Source organism: Podarcis raffonei, chromosome 3 (genome assembly GCF_027172205.1).
Source record: "Podarcis raffonei isolate rPodRaf1 chromosome 3, rPodRaf1.pri, whole genome shotgun sequence".
Classification (NCBI taxonomy): domain Eukaryota; kingdom Metazoa; phylum Chordata; class Lepidosauria; order Squamata; family Lacertidae; genus Podarcis; species Podarcis raffonei.
Window position 1 is genome coordinate 108,521,997 of NC_070604.1, and position 19,837 is coordinate 108,541,833.

The 19,837-nt window shown below is 45.5% G+C and overlaps 1 protein-coding gene and 1 long non-coding RNA gene across 4 annotated transcripts in view; one reads left to right on the forward strand and one right to left on the reverse strand.

Annotated features, from left to right (window-relative positions):
- The window catches only part of LOC128411314 (uncharacterized), a 32,030-nt gene extending 17,680 nt beyond the window's left edge, over positions 1-14,350 (reverse strand). Inside the window, exon 1 of the long non-coding RNA XR_008329754.1 lies at positions 14,170-14,350. This is a non-coding gene — a long non-coding RNA (uncharacterized LOC128411314). The remainder of the gene's footprint in view (positions 1-14,169) is intronic.
- Positions 14,351-14,447: 97 nt separating this feature from the next.
- The window catches only part of ATL2 (atlastin GTPase 2), a 29,786-nt gene continuing 24,396 nt past the window's right edge, over positions 14,448-19,837 (forward strand). For all 3 annotated transcript variants that reach the window (XM_053383536.1, XM_053383534.1, XM_053383535.1), the window contains exon 1: positions 14,448-14,548. In XM_053383536.1, the coding sequence (XP_053239511.1) occupies positions 14,479-14,548 (70 nt within the window). In that variant the 5' untranslated portion in view covers positions 14,448-14,478. The remainder of the gene's footprint in view (positions 14,549-19,837) is intronic.

Here is a 19,837-nt window from a genome sequence, read left to right on the forward strand (position 1 = left end):
ACCTTGCTTCATGTATATCTCAAAGCAGACGAGACTTTAAGCACGATTTTAAACCACTTCTCTTTTCCTAAACAAGCAAGGGATTTCTATCTGGATGGGGCTGTGACATGGGGAGGAAACTGGTTTCCAGCTGAATGTCAGCCACCCTGAATCTATTTGCTCTGATTTGATTTTTAAATTGGAGCAAGCAGCAGCTTTGTGGGTCAGCAGCCTTCTTGGAAAATGGTTGGGAAGGGCAAAGCCTGATCTGGATTGGAGCTTTGCTAACAGTAAGAGACGTGGCCAGTTAAGGACATAAGAAGACCCTTGCCGGATCAGCCCATCTAGTCCAGCATCCTATTCCCACAGTGTCCCACTAGATGCAACAGAACTCTTCCCACCTGCAGTTTTCGGCAACTGATATTCAATTGCAAGTGTGTGATTCAAACACATGCCTAAAGTTGTGGTTGTCTGACCCATTGTGAGGTTTCCTAATTATTATTTTCTGCTTCTGTTTAATGTGTTTTGTTGTGGCCTGTTATTTTAATTTGCTTTGTTTAATATTGTAATGGCTGTTTGCTTTGACAATACATGATTGTTTTATGCATTCGTTCTATTTGCAGGTCAGGGGTGCTTCTGGCTTCCTCGCGTATGTCAACGGAATTTTGTGTGTGCCTTTGCTGAGTCGTTGCCTTAGGAAAAATTTTGCACAGAAACTCACTCCTGCCACACTAGTCTTTTCTGTAACTCTATAATTGCTCTCCTTGCAGACTGATGGCTGAAAACTGTAGTAGACTTGTTCCTTGACAGCTTTCCCTGTTAGCATTGTCTTTAGACAAGGAAATGAAAAATGCTGGTACTAGGCAGAATAGATGTGAGACCAGTGGCGTAGCGTGGGTTGTCAGCACCCGGGGCAAGGCAAGTAATTTGCGCCCCCTAACCCGTGGATTTGCGCCCCCTAACCTGTGGATTTGCACCCCCAACCCTAACCCCCAGATGTTGCGCCCGGTGCGGCCGGGCCCCCCTGCACCCCCCACGCTACGCCACTGTGTGAGACTGGTGTATGATTTTGGCTCTTGTGTTCACACTCAGGAAATCTAATTTGAAAAAAATAAAAATAAAAGTAGACTTTGCCCCCTAGCTATTTTGTACTACGGTTCCTATCAGCTCCAGCCATCCCCAGTCCATCAGGTTCACACCAGGCTGGCCAAATTTGCTTTAAAGTTTCAGGCCAATGGCTTCCACCTTTGCTACAAGTGACACCAGCAATTTTGTCCTGGCTTCCCCCATCACCCATTTTTACAGACTCTGGACTAATATCTTCTATGGCACTAGATCAGCATTCTGTGTGGCCAAAGGGCAAAGGTGCTATTGCATTATTGTTAACCATTCCCTGGTTATGGTTGGGTAACTTAGTGTTTAGAATGTTGTAATTGCAGCAAATTATTAACTCTCCATTCCCTGGGAGTTATTGGAGAAATTGTTCTAGCAACCATAGACCTCCGTTTATGACTTTGTGGACAACAATCATATGGGGAAGAGAGACACTTGTACCCATGTACAAGTAAAGACAGTTGAAGGTACATTTACTGATGTGAAAGAACATTCACATTCTAGTGTTCTGGAGCCAGGTGTATTGGGGGGGAGGGGCACAAGTAAAGCAGACTATGGTGAGCACCTACTGTCTAGTACCTGTGGCATCACTGACATGCACACATACTGTAGTAGTTTTTCCAATGGCATTTAAAATGGTTGTTCTTGTAAAGGATGAATGTGTTTTTTAAAAAGTCAGCATTCCATCTGAAGTACAAGGGATGGAGCATATCTGAGACCTGATACAGCATAAATGTATGTGCCCAAGGCAAGTTGTGATGCGAGGTGGTGAAGAACCAACACTGCCCAATATTAAGCACATTATATGAGTCTCCACATTCTAAATCAGGGATTGGGGATCTGTGACTCTCCAGATGTTGTTGGATTACAACTCCCAGCATCCTTTGTTTTTTGGTCATCCTGGCTGGAGGTGACGGGAGCTACATCTGGAAGGCCACAGGTTTCCTACACCTGTCCTAAGTTGTGCTTCTGTTTATCTGAATTCCTCACTGTCTGAATATTATTCTGCACTTAACTGCAGTTGGTTTAAAGCTCCGGAGTCTAGAACAGGCTAGTCTAGACTTGTCCGATGATCTCCTTGGGTTTGACTCAGAAGACTTCTGAGCTTACAATCATGAATAAACTGCTAACAATTTGCCAGTCAAGTGCTATAGGCAGGAGGTGCTGGGGTACGAGGAAGACATTTTGGTAACAATGGTATTGTGTGGTTAAGTTGCAGCAGTTTGATTCTTCTTTAGAGGAAGTCTCATCCATTCATTTAAATGCTCTGTGCTGAACCATACCAAGGAATATAATAATAATAATAATAATAATAATAATAATAATAATAATAATTTATTATTTATACCCCACCCATCTGGCTGGGGTTCCCCAGCCACTCTGGGCGGCTTCCAACCAAATATTAAAATACAGTAATGCATCAAACATTAAAGGCCTCCCTAAACAGGGCTGCCTTCAGATGTCTTCTAAAAGTCTGGTAGTTGTTGTTCTCTTTGACATCTTGTGGGAGGGCGTTCCACAGGGTGGGTGCCACTACCGGGAAGGCCCTCTGCTTGGTTCCCTGTAACTTGGCCTCTCGCAGTGAGGGAACCACCAGAAGGCCCTCAGCGCCTAGGTAGAACGAAGGGGGTGGAGACGCTCCTTCAGATATACTGAAGACAAAAAAAACCTCCATTCTTCCGCCCCACAGAATCTGCACCGTGTCTCTTTCTGTATGCTTCACCTATCTGTGATTTTCTGCTCCCCCGCCCCACTGATTAAGAATGGGAGCCGTGTTTCTGTATTCAACTGTGACAGCGCATGAAGAGTCATTTTGTACTACAGGGTAATCGGGGCACCATGACCCTCTACAGCCTGTTGTATAATTATGTTCCAGTATATGTGCAGAGATAAATTGTGCCAGCAGTAACCCTTCTCTTTGCTGGCAGAATCCTCTGGCATAAAGGTTGTAATAGTTTTTAGAGCAACCTCTGCTGGAGTCAGAATCTCCAGATTTTATACAGATTTACACACACTGTCCTTATTTATCAGACAGGGTCCATGTTTTCAGGACGTGAGTACAGAACCGCAGGGGTAGCCAATGTGATATCCCCCACATGTTGTCAGCCTTCAGTTCCTACCACATACTCTGCAAGTGTCCCAGAAAAACCGAGACATCCTGTGTGTGTTTTTTAATTGAGGGAGCACAGCGGCCATTTTGGTTGCTGTGATCTCGCGCGATTTCCCCTCAAAGAAAGCACTCCCCCCCCCCCCCCCCGGGCTGAGTTTGTGGCAATCCAAACAGCAGCTGTGCTCTCGCAATTAAAAAACGGGAAGATGGCGCCTCAGATTTTGGCTTCAATGTGTTGGAAGATATGCCATCATTCTTATGTATTGGCCCTGGGGTCTGTGGCTGAGTAGGATTCTTGAGTCCAACAATATCTGTTGGCTACCCCAACATAATAAAGCAAAATCTTTGTCCTATGATGTTGTCTGTTGAACCTTAACATAGTCATTACTTACTCAGCTGGTGGAAACGAAACAGCTTTATTAAACAGGGTTACATACCTGTTTAAGAGTTTACCAGTGCTTTCAGCAGCCGATTCTTTTATTTACTTCATTTGGTCCTGTTGGCTATAATAGGATGGGCAGCCAATGCTGTCCTTGTTTACTCAGATGTAAATTGTACTGAAATCAGAAGACTATACTGTCCTAAACACTAAGGTTTGCAAACGACCAGTTTTTAGGCACATGTAGGTCATCCCAGAACCAGCAGTTCAAGTGATTAGGTAAGGTTTGGCAAAGGGTGCCAACATGAGCTTTAACAGTTGTAGGGGATTATAATGATCAGCTTTAAGATTTATTGCAAAAAAATGAAAAAAGCTGGATTCTTATGCATTTACAGTGCAAGGATTGAAGGCCAGATTTGCTTTATTGGAAGCATCTTTGTATAGTTACTAATAAACCTGTAAATGGCTGGGTAATTTTTTTTAACAGCATCTACAAAACCAACAATAAAATAAACTAAAACAATGAACAACAAAGTAGTAGAACAGCAGCAATATCAGCCAACAAAGCAGAGCATGGAACACAATAATAACCAGTTTCTCAAGGATAACCTTTATGAAAAAAGAAAAGGCTTTTCCACCAACAGAAGTATAGTGTCCAGGTCAAGGGAAGTAATAGTACCACACTATTCTGCCTTAGTCAAACCTCACCTGGAACACTGTGTCCAATTCTGGGCACCATAATTTAAGAAGGATGTTGACAAGCTGGAACATGTGCAGAGGAGGGCAACCAAGATGATCAAGGGTCTGGAATCCAAGCCTTATGAGGAACAGTTGAGGGAGCTGGGTATGTTTAGCCTGGAAAAGAGGAGACTGAGAGGGAGGTAGGACAGCTATCTTCAAAGATCTCAAGGGCTGTCACATGGAAGAGGGAACAAGCTTGTTTTCTCCTGCTTTGGAGGGTAGGATTCGAACCAATGGCTTCAAGTTACAGGAAAGGAGATTCTAGGAAGAACTTTTTAATGGTTAGAGTCATTTGACAGTGAAGCGGACTCCCTCGGAAGGTTTTAGCTCTCCTTCCTTGGTGGTTTTTAAGCAGAGGCTGGATGACCCAGTGATGGAGCATAGGCCCTGGGCAGCTGAGGAGAATGGGCGGCAGCTTTCTTGCCCCCTCTCCCCCTGCTCTCTGCCACTGGGTCAGGCCTGACCTGGCAGCAGAAGTGGAGCTATTGCGGCTGGGCACGCCTTGCCACGACCAAGGTGGCATGCTCTTCGCCACTGGGAAAGACATGACCTGGCGGTGGAGCTACTGCAGCTGGGTGTGAGGTGCCTTGCAGCCAAGGAGGGTGGGTGGCAGCCAAGGCGCAGCCCCTTCTGGCATGGAGCCAGGCTCCAACGAAGGAGTCTGCTGTGGTGGTACCTGTTTGCACCCCCTCTAAAAATTGGGCTTGGGGCCACGACACCCTCCACGCTACACCTCTGGGATGGCCATATGTCATGGATGCTTTAGCTAAGATTCCTGCATCACAGGGGGTTTTACTAGATAACCCTTGGGGTGCCTTCCAACTCTACAATTCTACAATTCTTTGACTCTGAAACACAGGAAGCTGCCTCATACTGATCAGGCCATTGGTCTATGTGTCTTCTTCTTCTTCTTTGGCAAACACTTGTAGCCAAGTAAGATTGTCTTCCATGAACACGGGTCTTAACAGTGAGTCCGTAAGTGACTGTGGAGGCCAATTCTGGATCCACACGTCCTTCCACAGTGGGGACATAGGTTTCTGGGCGGGAGTTGATCACGGTGTAGGTTTGCCAAGCGTGTTTTCCTTTTAGCACTTTTCTCCCTTTTGTCCTGAGTTTGTGCTTCTTCGAAGCCCATGACACCTTTGGTAAAGGCTGTTCTCCAATTGGAACGTTCGCAGACAAGTTTTCCCCAGTTGTTGGTGTTTTTACTACATTTTTAAAGATTTGCCTTGAGAGAGTCTTTAAACCTCTTTTGTTGACATTGGTCCACGTAGGTCAGTAATCAGTGGTGTCCAAACTTTTTTCAAAGAGGGTCAGATTTGATGAAATGAAGGGCCGTGAGGGCCAACCAAAGGGCCAGCCAAAGTTGTTGAGGTTTCTTTTAGGATTGAAGTTGTTGAGGATTTTTTTAGGATTTTACCCCGGGAAATAAACTGCCACAGGGGCCGGATTAAACCGATTGGCGGGATGGATTAGACCCCCAAAGTGGACTTTGGACATGTCTGGTATACAGACTGGCAGCACCAGCTCTCCAAAGTTACAAATAGGGGTTTCCCTTAGCTCTAAGCTGGGGGTTGAATCTGGGGCATTTTGAATGCAAATCAGAAGCTCTGTCCCTGGGCTAGTCCTTTGCTTGCTTTCAGAAGTGAAACAGCTGTGTGTGAACCAAGGCTATTCCACAGCATCAAGGCTACCCGCAGGAAGGCTGTTGTTCTGTTAGATAACTCCTCTCAGATGTGAGGTCAGTGTTTTAATTTCTGAGGCCCAGAGCTCAGGCCTGGGTGGCACAAAGGCAATGACATCTACCCTGAAGAGAACACTAAATGTGCTCAGAGATCAGATACAGAATGGGGGGTGCTAACTGAGGCTAAAGGAGCAGGAGTGGCATTACAGAACCAAGCAGAACAATACCTGCAAGAAAGGTTTTCATTTGGCGTCTTACGATATAATAATGTTGGTAAGCCTCCCTGCGAAGGGGACTGCAATAGTGGGGTATGAAGGCTGGCAACATCAGCCGTGCTCTCTGGGAATCCCTTGCAGATGACTGACTTGCCTGGAAATAGTCAGGTCATTGTCCATGGAGTTTTCTTGGCAGGGATACTGGAGTGGTGTGCCGGTTCCTCCTCCAGGTGGATCACGTTTGGTCAAAACTCTCCACTATGACCTGTCCATCTTGGGTGGCCCTGCACGGCATAGCTCATAGCTTCTCTGAGTTGTTCAAGCCCCTTCGCCGCGGCAAGGCAGTGATAGTTAAAGCCATGGTTTTCCCAGTAGTGATGTATGGAAGTGAGAGCTGGACCATAAAGAAGGCTGATCGCCGAAGAATTGATGCTTTTGAATTATGGTGCTGGAGGAGACTCTTGAGAGTCCCGTGGACTGCAAGAAGATCAAACCTCTCCATTCTTAAGGAAATCAGCCCTGAGTGCTTACTGGAAGGACAGATCCTGAAGCTGAGGCTCCAATACTTTGGCTACCTCATGAGAAGAGAAGACTCCCTGGAAAAGACCCTGATGTTGGGAAAGATGGAGGGCACAAGGAGAAGGGGACGGCAGAGGATGAGATGGTTGGACAGTGTTCTTGAAGCTACCAGCATGAGTTTGACCAAACTGCGGGAGGCAATGGAAGACAGGAGTGCCTGGCGTGCTCTGGTCCATGGGGTCACGAAGAGTCGGACACGACTAAACGACTAAACAACAAGTCAGGTCATGCATCTGTAGCAGTGACCAGAGGAGGAATGACTGCTGGGAGGAGTGGAGAGAGGATAAATGCCGTGGTGCATCTGCAGCAGCAAAACCGGGCGCCTTCATCTGCCCTGGCTGCAACAAAACATGTCTCTCTTGCAGCGGACCTCTACAGCCAAATTAGGCACTGCAACCATCCAACATTTTGACTTCACCCTCAAAAGTGCACTCCTCCACTGTGTCCCGAGACAGATAGATGCCAGCAACAGCCAAAAATAGCCTGCTCACCAGTTGACACCTGCCTTACCTCTGAAGGCACCTGGAGATGAATGTCAGCAGAAGACATTAACAGGATAAAGCCTCTGGGTTGGCCAGGCTTGACATAAATACCAGGAGAGTTTGGCTTGTTGCCCTTGCTTGATCAACAGTGCTGCATTTTCTGCCAGCTGTTCTTTACCCATCCCGGGCAGTTCACCTTAGGGGTCCTAGGTGAGAGAAAAGCTCCACGTTCTGGATTTGGGTACAGATGTTACAGCAACAGTGGATTCTACTGGGTGAACTTGGGTCTAATTTCAAATTTACTGCCCAATGTAATTTCCTGAAAAGCTTTGGTCATCCCGATTTCAGATGCTGGTTCAGAGAAAGAAAGAAAGAGAGAGAGAGAGAGAGAGAGAGAGAGAGAGCGCAAGAAACTTCCTCTCACATCTTATTCTGTTTTTGTAGTCCTGCCAGGGCTCTGGCTTTAAATCTCTAGAGTGGTTGTGTAACACTCAACAGCGGTGGCAGCCTGCAAACTTTCAATGAACCTGTTGTCCTTTCCCCCGTTAATTATTATCGCAAAAATAAAGAATCGTATTGTTGTCTATGGCCGCTGTGTTTTTACAGTACTTCCTCTATTTCAATCCATAAGCCTCTGAAGAGTTATATAAATTGAAAGCCCAGCTACTGAGATCTTTGGAGTGTGACATGTTACTTTGCAAAACATATCTGGGTCTTGGCTCTGCTTTCTGGGTCTTTCCAAAAGGGAGCTTGATATTGCAAACAGGTCATTCAGATATCACAAATGGGTTGCTGGCAACTAGTTTTAAAAAAAATAAATCATGATTTTTTGTGGAAGGGGTAAATCTGAGTTAAATGGGATGGGGGTGGGGAATATGGGCTGGAATTTTGATGCCAACAATATTGTGTAGACACTTCAAAAGTGTCTACCGCATGCATGTCATGCATACATGACTACCGATCCCACTATAAACATCCATCTGGTAGCACCCTCTTTTCCTTTTTTTTTTATTTAAAAAAATCTACGCATCGTTATTAGGGTTGAAAGCATCAGTCAATGAACATGTGATAAAGATTTGCTGGATGAAAATGAATGCATTGATCGTATTTTAAGTGTTGCTGTACACTTTGCAAATGTACTGATGCCATGATAGTAAACAGCATGTTAAGCCTTTTGGTAAACTGGGCCTCATTAGGCAGAGTTAGACAGGCTGCATGTGGTGGCAGATGGAGATGGGGTAATATTAAAGGATACCAACTTGTCAACAACAGCCCCTCTGAATGCTCATTTGAGGTTCCTCTTCCTTTCCATAGAACCTATTGGCAGAGCCACATACCGGTATTCAGAGCACATATTCAGAGCATGTGACTCCCACAAAGAATCCCGGGAACTGTAGTTTGCCCCACACACAGCTAAAATTCACATCACCCTCAACAAACTATAGTTCCCAGCCATGTGCTTTAAATGAGTGTTGGATGTGCTTTACATGTGTGCTGTGGGTCTTCCCTATGCCAATGCCATTTTTTCCTTAGTCAGGAACATAATCTTTCCGCTATCGGCTAAGGCAGTCTCCCGCAACATGGAAGTCCTCCAACTCCCATCAGCCCCAGCCAGAATGGCCAATGCTGAGGGATGATGGGAGCTGTAGTTCAACAACAGCAACGGAGGGCGACGGATTCCACACCCTTGACTTAGGGGAAAGCACTGTAATAAAAGTAAGTATTACAGCGATCTCTGTAAGATTCCTCCGCTTGATGTGGAGAGCAGCAGCTGCTGCTAGAAACAGATAGCGTTCATGTGGAAACTTTCCACAACGTGCGGAAAAATTATGAGGAGAGGGCTGCTGTTATGGGAGCAGTGGAGGCAAGGCACCACACATAGGCTGTTTTAAGAAATTCCTGCATGTTGAAAATAGCATGCAGGCTAGACCCAGACAACATGGGGAGCCAGCTTGGCATAGTGGTTAGAGTGCTGGACTAGGACATGGGAGAGCAGGGTTCAAATCCCCACTCATGAAGTTTGCTGGGTGACCGTGAGACACTCACTGTCTTTCAGCATATTCACAGAATCATAGAGTTGTAGAGTTGGAAGGGAGCCTGAGGATCATCTATCCCAACCGCTTGCAATGCAGGAATCTCAACTAAACCATACACAACAGATGGCCATCCAACCTCTGCTTAAAAACCTCAAAGGGTTGTTGAGAGAGTGAAATGGGAAAGGGAAGAACTATCTATACACCACTTTGAGCTCCTTGGAGAAAAGGTGGGATATAAACATAATAATACATAAAATGAATGGGAAGAGACAAAGAGTGTTCATTTTCTAAGTGAGGGATAACTTCTTGTGTTTTAGATGCAGGACTCCAGTATCTTCCTCAATTTCTACTTCAATCCCTGACTTTGAGGTGTCATCAAGTAGTCACTAGGAGCTGTGGAGCAAGGGGTGCTCTGAGCACACACAACTCTACTTCTCCATAACCCCTCAATCAGGAGAGGCTGTGAAATATCCAGATCAGTGTCTGAATGCAGTGGTGGACTGGATGAGGGCATGGATCCTGGTGAGACAGGAGGTCTTTGGGTAGGTGGTCCTCATGTTCTGTAGATAGGAAAGTTATCTGCTGCAGATGCACTCCCTCTGAAGGAGCAAGTGCGTATCTTGGGGGTAAAGTAAAGGTAAAGGGACCCCTGACCATTAGGTCCAGTCGTGACCGACTCTAGGGTTGCGGCGCTCATCTCACTTTGCTGGCTGAGGGAGCCGGCGTACAGCTTCCAGTCATGTGGCCAGCATGACTAAGCCGCTTCTGGAGAACCAGAGCAGCGCACGGAAACAGCGTTTACCTTCCCGCCGGAGCGGTACCTATTTCTCTACTTGCACTTTGATGTGCTTTCGAACTGCTAGGTTGGCAGGAGCAGGGACTGAGCAATGGGAGCTCACCCCGCTGCGGGGATTCGAACCACCGACCTTCTGATCGGCAGGTCCTAGGCTCTGTGGTTTAACCCAGAGCGCCACCTGCATCCCTATATATTGGGGGTAGTTCTAAATAAATCGTTGTCATTAGGTGCCCAAGTGTCCTCTGTGGCTAGGAATGTCTTTTACCAGCTTTGTTGGGTTAGCCGGCTAGAGCCATTCCTGGACGGAGATAGCTTGACCGGTGTAGTTCATGCTTTGGTCACCTTGAGGCTGGATTACTGCAATGAGCTCTACGTGGGGCTGTCTTTGGGCCTGGTGAGGCAACTCCAGCTGGTGAAGAATACTGAGGGCAGCTGGCTGGCACCACGTGATATCCTTGTTGAAACTTATGCCCCCTGAACAACTTAGGCCCCAGGGTTCCTTAGGGACTGCCTGAACCCTTATATCCCAGATCAATCACTGAGACCATCTGCAGGGCTGTTGTTAGTTGTTATTTTGAGTTGGGGAGGCTCCTTTGACAGCAACAAGAAACCGAGCCTTTGGTGTCATCCGGCCAGCTTTGTGGAATGCTCTGCCAACAGAATTTCAACAGGCACCTTCTGTTTCAACTTTTTAAACGCCTGATGAAAAGTTCTACATTCCATTAGGCTCATGTGGGCCATTAAGAACACATCTTTCCACAGCAGAGAGTTGAGCTCTGATTTAAAAATGCTTTTTATTGTATGGTTTTATGTATAGCTATTGTAGACCAGTCCGGTATTTTCTGATAAACAGCAGCATATTAATAAAGAGATAGATATATTTCTGTTCGTTGAAAATGAGGTAGTTGTAAATAGTAATCAAAGAATAAGAAGCAAGAAGCAAAATAGTATTGAACTGATACCTGAACAGACTCAAGAAGCAAAGACAGTCAGAATGGACTAATAACTATGGTGACCTTCATGGTACCCAATCCCTAGCAATGTAGATTTTAAGTCATGGCGTGAAAGCAATTATTTTTTTTACTGCATTCTTCCTCCCAAAGCAATCAACATCATGAGAACTGAATGTATCTCCTCATATATAAATGAACAGATTATTCAGGGAATTGGCTTTCTCAATATATCTTAATTCATGCTCTGAGCTGGGCATTATTAGCAGCTGGAAAATATCCCACAAACAGCCGCCAGTTGGGATGCACTTTTAGAATCTTCTTTCTGTGCTTGGTTTCCACCAATGTCATCAGTTTTAGAAAGTTACCCATCCTCTTTCCCCTCCTGCGACTAGGTCATCTGCAGCGTGTCCCCTTTCTAAATATATCTGGCGCAATCTAGACCAAGTTAAACACTTCTAAATGCCTCACTAATTTCAGCAGGATAAATTTAAGCACATGCTATAGGTCTGCAGTTGGAATCAGTACGACATTAACAGTGCTTGATGTTGTCTGGAGTGTGTAGTGATATTTTTAAAGACAGTAATTTCAGATAGCACAATGCAGTGCTTGCCCCTTCTTGGAAGAAGGAACTCTGAACCCAAGCAAATTATCCGGGAGGCAGGGACATAAACAGACGTACAGTAGACACAGGCGGGGGATGAAAACGAGAGCTGAGACTCTCAGGAAACTTGCTTTTGTGACTTAAAATAAGGCCATGCAGAGAAGTACAGAAGATAACAAAAGATATATGTTAGAGCTTTGATGTCTTTTCCAGTGCTGTTCATTATAGCCAGGATCCGATAAATCATGAAAACAATTTCACAAGCTCAGGGATGAGGAATCTGTGGTCTTCCACTTACTGTTGGACTCCAACTCCCATCAGCTCCAGCCAGCATGGCCAATAGTCAGGGATGATGCAGTTGTAGTTCAACAATGGGAGAACCAGGGATTCTTCACCCATGCACCAGCTCATGAGTAATTTGGACAACTGCCCCCATGACAAATCACTTTTGAAATGGAGTGGAAGTTCAAAGGCAAATTGCAATATTGCATTGTAGTCCTCTGGTGAATGGGGGGGAAGTCAGAAAAATTCCCATTGGGATCATGCAAGAGATAACTATTTGGATTGCGGCCTATGTATTTTTGACAGTAAGCAAAGGAACTGCGCACGCACAACATTCAAAGTTCATTTTGGATCTTGATAGGGTATTAAATGTGCTGCTGTACTTTCAATGTCTTTGGTAAACCATTCAAACCAAGACAGCCGTAGTCAAAATAACTTCCCAATCTTTCTTTGGTCATTGTTCTTCAGTACAGCCAAGCAAATACATGCAAGATTGAAAAAAACACTCTATAACCAGTAATGTCTCTTTTAATTTTTAATATTTTTTCCTAATTTATCAGTGGCTGGCTTTCTGAATTAGCACAAGCACATTCTCACAGCGAGCATTCTCTTTTCAGAGAGCACAGCACTGTTAGACATTTCTCCAATTTCAAAGCTGAAGTAACAATTTTCATGTGTGAAAGTGACAGTGAAGCTCTTATCACATTCCTTGTGATAATACTTTCTCTGTAACACAATTTCCTCCCAACACATCCCAAAAGATAGGTCCACAAGAAAGACTAAAGTAAAAAATATGGATTTGAGTTTAATATTTTCTCTTCAAAAATATACATGACTTATGTTGTGAACCCTGTATAGCTATTTATCTGGAACAAGTTCTTTGCTTTTATAATCAGGATTACATACAGGAATAAATTTATCAAGGGACCCACTGATAATGCTTTGATTATTTGAAGGAGATTGCTTCAAACAAATGGCAGAAATTGACAGCAAATCTGCTGATAGCTGAGAAAAATATTGGGGGGAAGGGAGATCCGATGCAGTTGGCTTTTTGAATGGAAGCCCCATCCATTCACAGAATGACTGCTGTGCCTGAGAGAACGTGAGTGCTGCTCTCCTTCATTTTACATTAGATCCCTCCTATTAAATGCACGATATTGGAAGAAGAGCAACAAACCCCCAGAAACTAATGAATGGGTTCAAAAGATCTGGGGTGGTGCCAAAACTACGAAGCTGGCATCTGCTTAGGCAGAGGAAATTTGGACAATTCCCAAGCAATATGACAACCTATTATACTAAATGCAAAATGGCATTAACAGGGTTTTTGTGTTATGATTTTGCAACTTTATTTCTCCTCAAAGAGCCAATATCCTCATGTCAGGAATCCTTAGCAACTTCAGAGCTCTGTGTTGAGCACAGACTGAACTCTCTCCCACCCCACCTTGTCCTGTACCCAGGTTGATGCTTGCCACACAACAGAGGAGAAAAGTTAGGACTTGCCTGGTGCAAAAAGAAATCCAGGTTCCTGTTAACCTTAAATGTACTTAAGTAAACAGTAGGAACTGATGTCTTTACTTTGCTGTTCAAGGCTGCAATCCTATCCCCACTTGTCCGAGAATAAGCCCCATTGAATTCAAGGTGGATGTGGGTAGAGGTACAATTAAAAACAAAACAGAAGCTTCCATCAGCAGAGTCTTTGTGGGAAAAGGAAACAAAAAAATTACTCGCTTCACTCAAAGTGGTGGTGAGGATTCCGTTTTCTGCATCACAATGGCATCCTCAGTGAATGACAGTTAAACTGTTGGTAAGTAGGTATAAGACTGCAGGCTGCACTCCTGTAGTTACTCACCTGGGAATAAGCCCCACTGAACTCAATGGGCCTTAATTTTGAGTAGGCATGTATATAGGATTGTGCTGCAAATTACTTCGATCACCACTGTACCCTATGTCTTTTTAAAAATAAAGTTGGAGTTCTAGCCTGCCATGAGCTGGAAGCCTCTCCATCTCTTTCCTAACACCCTACTATGCTTAAGAACCAGGTCAGACTTTGGTTTTTGATGGGGGGGGGACAAATGCACTCTGTGCATGCTCAGAGGCCCCCACCCCTTTCAACTCTCACATCTTCCCGCTATTGGGCCGCAGTCACGGCAAACAAGACCAGTGGCTGAGCTCGTAGGGGCCCTAAAATGAAAGGAAGAAACAAATAATCCGTAGCCTACCGACTTTTCAGCGCGGGATGCATGCACAACGGCTTTAGGACCCGGGAGGCGTCATTTTGCCTACGGCGGCGACAGCCAGCAGAAGAGCCGAGGTGAGCGGGAAACGGCCGGAGCGATCGCGCAGGCGCCTTGTCGGTTGACGGGGGGAGGGGGAGGGGAGAAGAGAGAGAAGCAGGAGGGAGAGCAAGCCGCGCGCGGGGGCAGATCATGCCGGCGCTAGGACCACCTCGGCGGGCTCGGCGCGGGCGCCGATAAAGGGCTCGCGGCGGCGTTTGACGTCACGGGGAGTTAATTTTAAACCTGGACAAGATGGCGGAAGGGGACGCGGCTCGGTTCGGGCAGCGAGTAGCGCTGCCCCGGCTACAGCCGGACTTGGCAGGTAAACCGGGCGCCTGCCTGGGGTCTGGAAGGCGCGGCGACGAGAGAGGGAAGAGCGCGGAGCCTCGCCGCTCTGGGCGGGGGGCCGGGGCCTAAGGCTCCCCCGCTGCCGCCCCGTCCCCCGGTATCTCTCTCTCTCTCGCTCCCGTAACGGCTGCGGGCGGGACTGGCTTCCCTCACAGGGGCGCAGCGTGGCGGGAGGACGAGCCGAGGGGCGTGGGGGGGGGAGAACAGAGCGCCGACGGCAGCGCGACGGGAGCGGTCCCTCGGCCTTTCCCCGCTCCGGCCAGGCCGCGGCACGGTCTGTGCTGGTCTGGGGGAAGCGGGGTGGGTGCCGTAAGGCCTCCTGCTCCTCGGGGGAGGTGGGTGGGTGGTTGGGCAGCCGCCTTGCCCCCAGGAGGGCGTTGGCATCTGCTGGCGGGGCTGAGGAAGGGGAGTCCGTGGGTCTATTAGGCGGGCCAGGGAGGAGGCGAGTGACACAGCGTGGCTGGTGCGTGGAGGGGAAAGAGCTGTAGGATCTCTCGTGGATCAGGAATCGCTACGACAGGCCCGACTCTTCTCCCCCACCCCCTTAGAGAAGAGAGAATGTGTGTGTGTCTGTGTCTTAAGACACACACACACACACACACACACACACACACACACACAGCAATGCCTCGGAGGCATGTTGTGTTGCAAGCTCTGGCGGGTGTACAGAGCCGGGTGGAAAGAGCCAGTGCCCCACGTGGTAGAGGCTAGCTGGTCTGCGGGGCATGGGAGTCTGTGGCCTCCTTCCCGGGTGCTTCTGGAGCGAAGAAGGTGTCTATACCAAGTCAGACCCTTGAACCTTTTAGCTCCGTGTTGTCTTCACCAGACTTCAGTTTTTTTGTGGAGCTGCTGCTGCTGCTGCTGCTTTACTGGACTCCTGAGATCCACCATATGGAGCCAAGGACAAAATAGCGGAGGTGGTGGGGTCAGCCTGCTCCCAGAGTTAATGAGCATACTTGATTCACGCTCAGTCCAGGGATTTGTTTTCAGAACTAGAACTGAGCTCACAGTTCAGATGCACAAATATTTGCTCTTGGTTTTCCTCCCAAGCTTTATTCAGCTTGGCTGCCTGATTTAGAGAAGGAGAGAATATAAACAACCGGGAGCTGGAATTCTTGCTGATCTCCTGTTATTCACTTCAGTTTATATTCTGCCCACTCCTGGTCTACACTTACTGGCAGCTATGTTCCAGAGCATAAGACTCCCAAAACATGAGTCTCTCTCAGCTCTACCTGGAAGTGTCAGGTTTGAATCTTGCAGGTTCTACATTTAGAACATATGCTCAGCTATTATCTGTGCCCCCTCCTTCATGACTTCAAGGTTGAATAGGTGAATAGTTTGGTTATGTGGATCACATAGTCTTTTGAGGTATGATGTTAGACTTTTTTCAATGTCTACCTCAGTGATATGGGGAAATGTGTAGATCACAACAGTGTTAGAGTGTAGAGCTAAGGTATATCAAATGTTAAGTTCTATATGCAAAATATGGCATACTGGAGATTTTCAGTTGCTAGTGTTAGGAGGAAAGGTACTGTAGCAGAGCTTCACAGGTGTCAGGTACTAACTTCATGATTGTGAATGGGGAGATCTGTTTCTGGCTGGTGCTTGGGAGCTGTGATTGGTAGTTTTGGATGCAGTGTGGCATGGATAAATGTCTGATTGCAATGTTCACAGCTTGTATACTGTGACCTACTTCTTAACAAAAGTAATTTCTCTTCTTTCACTCCTGCTTTTCCTACCATCGAAAAGAATCTCAGTTATGCTGTTGTATACAGCTAGTTCATGCAACTTGCCCAAACTAGCATTTGCATGTCTTTGGTGCATCTGAAAAGTTGTGTGGGGGCGGGGGGAGAAATATGAAATCAAACTGATAACCGGAGACCTTATTTTCCCCTCTAGTGTGGTCCAAATTGGCAAATGCCCAAGAAGTCTTGCTTTTGTGTACATCATGTGATAAACTTGTATGCAGGTTTGTTGCCAAACCACTAGGGGGATTTGCTTGTATAATGCTTGTTCCACTTCTTTCCATAAATAAACCTGGCAAATGATAGTGCTTTGACACCATTATGTGTGTAACTTAGAAATATTTAAATAAAGTCTCTCTTCAGGGGAAATTCTGTTCTGTTAGAAAGCTAATGGAAACAAATCTGTTAAATAATTGGTGGCATCTATAGTAGCTGGCTTATTTTAACACTTAAAGCTAAGCATGAAACTGAATTAATCAACCCCTTTTCTGGAAAAGTTTTTTTTTCTTACAAACTTTTCTAAAAGTGTGTGCAGTTTACCCAAAATAAAGCCTTTGGAAGTCTTAGTGTATGAACATATTCAGAGCTACAGGTATGTGTGTACATTCTGTAACTAGTGCCACACAGGTAAAAAAGCAAATTCAAGGGCTTGGAAGGGTAAGTAAGGTGTGACTGTAGACTTATGGAGAGCTTACATGAGTAAGCATCTCTGGAACTCAGTAGAAATGCTTCTGAATAAATTGAATTCCACACTTGAGGCCAGGAATCTGTTTGGCAATCACATCGTGGAAGGGCATGAAGTGAAACCTCTTCCAATGGCAAAGTTTTCTGACACATCCAAAATGAGGGGGCCATTGTCACTTGCCTGGTTCAGTACTTTAGAGGCATGTGGAAGTGGTGAGACGTGTATGCAGCTTTAAAGTTTCAAGTGTAAAGCTAACCCTTTATTTCCTTCTGCTTCTTCTGCATGTGCCAGATGACACTGAATGGAGGTTTATTGCAAAATTTAGTGAAAACTTGTTGGTTCCCTGGTAAAACATGTATAGGCACATACTGTACTACATATTTGTTCATCTTGGGTACCTAGCATTCTAACACCTTATCCCAACATACTAGTGTTGTCACCAGGCAAAATGTCTAGTGTTGTATACCTCTAGCAATCTTGCTTAAAGTTGCTGGATGGGGTACTTTATGGGTTCATCATGTCACAGTTAATAGCGAAAATGTTTTGAGACAGAATTTTAAACTAACTTTTGTGTCCATTATTTTCTATTAAATTTAATTTTAAACTAGTTCCTAAGTGGTATATATATATATACAGTTGTGACTTCCTGTAACACCCATACACTTAAAGTTCTAACCTTCATCTGTGAGCATATCACCTAGTTTTTAATTAAAAATGAAACAAAAACTTCTTCCTTGTTTACAGCAGTAAAAAGCATCAAACTTGCTTTCTAAAGCTCCAGTCTGAAGAACCTGCAATTTTTTCCCCCTGGAATTAGTTCCTTATATTATCGAAAGCTGCTGCTTGAAGTCATTCAGAGTTATTTGGGTGGCTTGTTCAAGGGTGCTTCTGGAATGAAGGGCATCAGAAATCTTGCATTCACAGTGCTTGTAATTGAGCCATACGGGTTGGGGTCTTACACAAGATGTGAATGCGTTTACTTCTCTCTAATGACCTAATCTCAAGTGTTCTTCTGATGAGGGTGTACCAGCAGGTGTCAGCTGTGTGTTACAGAACCCTTGCATGAGGGGTACAAATGTCGGTTAACTCTTCACTGCTAAACTTTTAGCTGTAACTCTTTGCTACTGTGTACTGGTAGACTTGTAAATTCTCTTCTCTCTCCCCTCCCCATATAGGGCAGGAGTCACCTAATAAACCCTATAAGTGAAAGCCCTGCGCAAGGACTTCTGCTTGCGCAGCAGGACTTTCCCAGCCCACTGTCCCCCCAGATTGGCTCTAGGTTGGTTGGGAGAGCCTCCCAGGACTGAGGGAGAGGAGGCTCGTTCTACCTGGCAAACTGATAAGCTTGTGCAGGTGGAACATTTTTATAGCATGACTTGAATTCTACTCATTAACTTGTTTACAGATACATCTTCTAGCAATGGGAATAGTAATTGACAGATAATCTAGTTGCTTGTCTGGTTCATATATAACTCTAAAGTCAGGCTTCTCCAATCTAGTGTCCATCAGATGTCTTGCATCAGCCCCAGCCAATATGGCTGATAATCAGGGATGATGGAAGTTGTGGTCCAAAGCATCTACATTCTGGAGGGCATCACATTAGATATCACTGGTTTAGTGTTATATGAGGTGTTGGGAACCTTAGGCATAGGAGCCAAATACAGCCCTCCAGGCCTCTCTATCTGGCCTTTTGTTATGCCTTCAGGTGCTTTTGTGGGACTTGACTGTGCCTTTGAATTATAATGCTGCCTGGATGGAGATGTGCAGAAACCTGACGTTTGTGTGAAGGGAATATAACAAGCAGGGATAGGGAATCTGTGATTCTGTGGATGTTGTTGGACTCCACCTTGTGGCATGGCCAGTGGTCACGGATTGTGGGTGCTGTAGTCCAGCAGCATCTAGAACAGCTCCAGCCAGCAGGGCTAATGGTCAGGGATAATGGGAGTTGAAGTTCAAAACATCTGGAAGGCACCATGTTGGCTATTCCTGATCTAGAGATCCTTATCCTAGTGCAAAGAAAAAAGGCACATCAATTGCTGTACTCACTTGTCCTAGTCCTGCCCACTGCTTGTATGTAGCCCTTGGAAGGTTGCCCCAAAGAAAGCATGACACTTGGGCTGAAAAAAGCTTCCCACCTCTGTGCTAAATGGACAAGCTTCAGTAAACTCCCATGGAGTGTCAAGCATACACAGGTGCACACATACACACACCTCTCCTCTAATGTGGCCAGGATGAGGACTACTTTCCAAAGGTACATTCAGTCTCAAAAAAAACTTGGCTTAGCATTGCATGTGAATCAACAATCCTGGTTTTAAACAATCAGTAGTTGCTAAATGAGCAAACATCAAAACATGGGTCATGAAGCTGTCTTGTTTACCTAACCATTGCTTTAAAGCAAGATTCTTGTTTTGCATGTAATTCTAAACTGAGATTCTTTGAAATTAAAAGTAAATATCAGCAGGGAAAAGATGGAGCATATTAGTTTCAACCTTTCACTTGATCCCGCTGAATCTGCTAAACTATGATTTAGTGCTTTTGTCAGTAGGAAAGCTAATCATAGTTTAGGTTACAGTCTGGTTTTGGATGAGGCTGCACTACCCTTGAAGTTTGGGAATGCACCTGGACTCAGCCTTTCTCTTTGATGGCTATGGACACACTAGTGCTACTAGTGTTACTTTACCACTGATCTCTGGATAACCAGTTTTCATGCTGATCTTAACAGCATGAGAGGCAAAATAGAACCTGAAGATACTTCATATGACAGTCGCCATCTTCAGTCCCAGCACCACTCACCTCATCACTCCTTCCCAACAAGGACAATCACAAAGTCATG